This window comes from Mus pahari, chromosome 17, assembly GCF_900095145.1.
Source record: "Mus pahari chromosome 17, PAHARI_EIJ_v1.1, whole genome shotgun sequence".
Classification (NCBI taxonomy): domain Eukaryota; kingdom Metazoa; phylum Chordata; class Mammalia; order Rodentia; family Muridae; genus Mus; species Mus pahari.
Window position 1 is genome coordinate 41,617,575 of NC_034606.1, and position 4,037 is coordinate 41,621,611.

Genomic DNA, 4,037 nt, shown 5'->3' on the forward strand with positions numbered 1-4,037 from the left:
GCTCTCTTTGGAGGCAGGTGGATTTCTGACTTCGAGGCCAGCCTGGTCTACAGAGTGAGTTCCAGGACAGCCAGGGCTATACAGAGAAACCCTGTCTCGAAAAACAAAAACAAAACAAAACAAAACAAAAAAACCCAAAACAAAAAAAAATGGTGATAATTGTGTTTTATTAGTATATACTAATTATACATAGTAATGAGTTTATTTTTAAAGTTTAAACAATTGTCAGGCATCGTGACACACCTTTAATTCCAGCAACTTGGGAGGCAGAGGCAGACAGATCTCTGTGAGGTCAGGTCCAGCCTGGTCTACAAAGTAAGTTCCAGGACAGCCAGGGCTACACAAAGAAACCCTGTCTCAAAAAAGCAACGTTTAAAAATATATACATTTTGTGTGTATGGGTGTTTTGTCTGCATGGCTGTGTACCCCATGTGTGTCTGGTTCCTGTGGAGGCCAGAAGAGGGTTTTAGACAGTATGAACTGGGATAGCTGTGGGTGCTGGGATTCAAACCAGGTCCTCTGGACGAGCAGTTCTTCACCACTGAACCATCTATCCACACCCCACCCCGCTTTGTTTTGTTTTGAAGCAGGGTCTCATTGTATGGCTCTGGACCTTGAACTTGCTCTGTAGACCAGACTGGCTTCTAAGTCAGAGATCTACCTGCCTCTTCTCCTCAGGTGCTAGGATTGAAGGCGCTGTGCCACCATGGCCAGCCCATAATAATGAGTTCCACTCTTAACATTTTCACACGTGTATCTAATGCATTTGACTGTATTCACCGCCATCATTCTCTGCTCTCCTCTTCCCACTCTAGTGATTCTCTTTCCAATTAGGGCACTTTCTGTTGTCAGGATTCATGTGCGGCTGCCTGTGTGTGTGCACATGTGTGTGCGTGTGTGTGTGTGGTGTATACCAGTGAATTTCATTATAGTCAGGATCCTGGGTCACTGCTTCACAGAAGCACAGGCCCTTACCACGGGTTCCCTGCCTAGTCACTCTTCCTTTGTGACAGACTGTTTTGTTAGGTTCAGCCTTACACACATTTTATGCAGGCAGTCACAGCTGCCGTGCATTCAAGAATGCAGTAGCCCTGTCAGGCCCAGAGAAGAACATCCCGCAGAGCTCTGCCCTGTCCTCGGGCTCTCATACCTCTTCTGTAGTGTTCCTGTGCTTTGGAAGTGTGGGGGGGACATGGGGGGTGATTATAGCTGTCCTGCTTATAGCCAAGACAGTCACTTATGTATTCTTGGCACTATGACCAGTTATGACTGTCTGCAGTTATTGTCCCCACTGCAAAAAGAAGTTTCCCTGACCAGTGGTGGCAGTAGAGGTAATCTATGGATATAAACATAATTATTTAGCAGATAGTAAATTTAATGGACAAATCAGGTTCACTTAGTAAAACAGCAACTGCCACTTCCTCGTTGGACCTGTGGTTCCCCAGCTGTGGCTTTGGCCCAGTCAGCTCTCCTTGATCCTTTTGCTTTCAGAACAAGGTCCAATACAAAAGCCACTTCCATAAGACCACCCTCTTAGAATTGGTGGGCGTGCATTTGCTGACACTTCACCTATGTAGGTGTAGCCTACTTCCTGTGGTGTCAGCACCAAGAAATAGTAAGTGCCAGGTGAAGGGCGCCACCACATGCCACCACATACTCGCTGTTGGCCCTTATCTCGGACAAGCCAGGCTAGGATGCGCTTTCTTCCCTCAGAGATGAGGCGTTTTCCAGCATGTTTGCCCTCCCCTACCTTCAGCTTTCTTACCCAGGAGGCAGCCTGCGCCTTCGCTGCTGTGGCCCAGTATTCAGCCAGCTCCTGCCTAGAGCCCTGGACGCACAGATGACCCTCACTAAGGGAGAGTTTGTTCCAGGCCTGTGTAGGTGCCAGGCAATGCTGGAGCGTGGGCTATGTCCCCGTGACCCTGCCTCTGCCAACCCTTGCTGTCTTCCTTCCTTCTTCACAGATGCGACTGTGCCACTTCCACTCTACCCTGCTGCAGAGCAGGCAGAAGCCCTGGCCATGCCCTGCCATATTCTTTAGGAGGAACTTCAAGAGCCTGCCGGCAAGGTAATGAGACCCCGCAGCCAGAGGGAGGCATCCTTCCCAGGCAGGGGGATGACCATGGGATCAAAAAGATGGAGAGGCCCACACCAGACATTTTCTCCTGCTGGGCTTGTATCTTCCTGTGGTGTCTTGAATCTGAGACCACAGGGTTCCCAACCTATGACTGGTAACAATCTGTAGTGACGGATGCTTCCAATAAGAACTTCATGCATGATGAGCAGACATTGGCAGACTGGGAGGACTTCAAATGGAGGTGCCCACTCCATCAAAGAGACAGGGCTCATTTAGAGATGGAGAGCGGAAGGGTCTTACTGTGGCTTTAAGTAAAGGGTGAGAACAGCCAGAAGAGATGTGACTCTGCATGGCCCTGTGTGCAGGGAAGGCCTGTTCTTTTCTTTCCTCCCTCCCTGGAACTCACCCTGTAGACCAGGCTGGCCTCGAACTCAGAGATCTGCCTGCCTCTGCCTCCGGAGTGCTGGGATTAAAGGCATGCGCCACCACCCAGTGTAAGGCCCTTTCTCTTTGTGTTCCATGGCATAGAAGGCTGTGAGCATGGCCGACGCTTCTGCTGATGCTGTATTCGGCATGTGTGGATGTTTGCTGCTGTGGGCAATATGGAATCCTATTCTGTCCCTTGTTTTTCATGCTCGCTTAGTTTGGTTTGTGCTGCCTACCAGGTTTTACTGTCAGTCAGGATCTCCTGCAGCATCATAGTGGGGATAGAGATGGTGGTCCAGTCTGTAGCCTGCAGACCTTTACTGATCTACCTGTTGAGCCCTTCACATCAGTGGCCAGGGCCAGGGTTCAAGACAGCCGAAGGAGACCTGCTCCTCCAACCTCTGTGCTGCTGTTACGGGGTCTAGTGAAAGGGCCTTGAAGGTGATGGGTGTCCTCTGATGCTCACATGGTCCCATAGACAGGACTTAGAGTTGGTTCTGCAAAGGCAGGGGAGGGATACTGAGGGCCCAGCTTCCTTGTGTAGGAGCAGCACCCAGCCTCTGCCCATGTCTCCACAGGACCTCAAGAACCAGGCTGCTGTTGAGGCAGGCACTCTCTGCCACTGTGGTGGGGGTGCCCTTCCTCCTTGGAGCCCACTACTTCATGGCAGAGGCATCGGAGAGGAGGAAGCTGCGACTTGCAGTCGATGGTATCGGGCGCTTTGGCAGGTAGGCGGGCTGTGCCAGCTCTGGTAGAGGTCGGGTGGGATGGCCTTTTCCACATCCCTGTCCTCCAAGAGATGCATGTAGACAGAGCAGGGGGCAGTGAGAAGAGCTCTCCAAAGCCTACACTAACTAAAACGTCAACAGTCTTGACCAGATCAGCCATGGCCTTAAAGGCAAGGGCTCCAGCCCTGGACATAGAGAAGCTGCTCACCCCCTACCATCCAGGGAGACTTGGTGCTCCAGTCATCGAGTGTGGAAACTGCCACCTCCACCCTAGCACAGAGCAGAACGGTTTCTGCCAAGTTCCTTCCTCTCCCAGGGTGGCAATTCCTATAGCTGATAGCCCAGGCTCATTGGGTTTTGGGAATGAGAACACCTCCTTAACATGAATAGTCTCTCCTTAGGTTAAGGCTTCTCCTTAACCTTAATGCCTTTGACCTGGTAAAGGTCAGGGTCCCGTGGTGCAGGGTGTCATCTTGCTCCATGTAGCTCTGAGCACTACTGCCTCCCTGATCTTTCTCAGGAAAGGTTTAGGCAGGTCCCTAGATCTTTAGGCATCTGATGAGATACATCACCGAGATTTAGTCCATTTATCCCACGGGCACGTCTGTGGTTGGATACCTCTTTCCAACCTTGAGGCCCTCCATGCCCGTCCTTCTGGTTGGTATTACCTGGAGCTCTGAGGCATCCCCCAGTGGCAGGCTAAACAATATCTCCTGTGCTCTGCAGGCCCCGAGTTCTCAGAACTTAATATCCTTTTTTTTTTTTCTGGTTTTTCGAGACAGGGTTTCTCTGTGTAGCCCTGGCTG

General features: G+C 50.9%; 1 protein-coding gene across 2 annotated transcripts in view; it reads left to right on the plus strand.

The window, feature by feature from the left end:
- The window catches only part of Adck5 (aarF domain containing kinase 5), a 23,769-nt gene that overhangs the window by 8,910 nt on the left and 10,822 nt on the right, over positions 1-4,037 (plus strand). For both annotated transcript variants that reach the window (XM_021216159.1, XM_029547988.1), the window contains exons 2-3: positions 1,965-2,068; positions 3,082-3,231. In XM_021216159.1, coding sequence (XP_021071818.1) covers positions 1,965-2,068; positions 3,082-3,231 — 254 coding nt within the window. The remainder of the gene's footprint in view (positions 1-1,964; positions 2,069-3,081; positions 3,232-4,037) is intronic.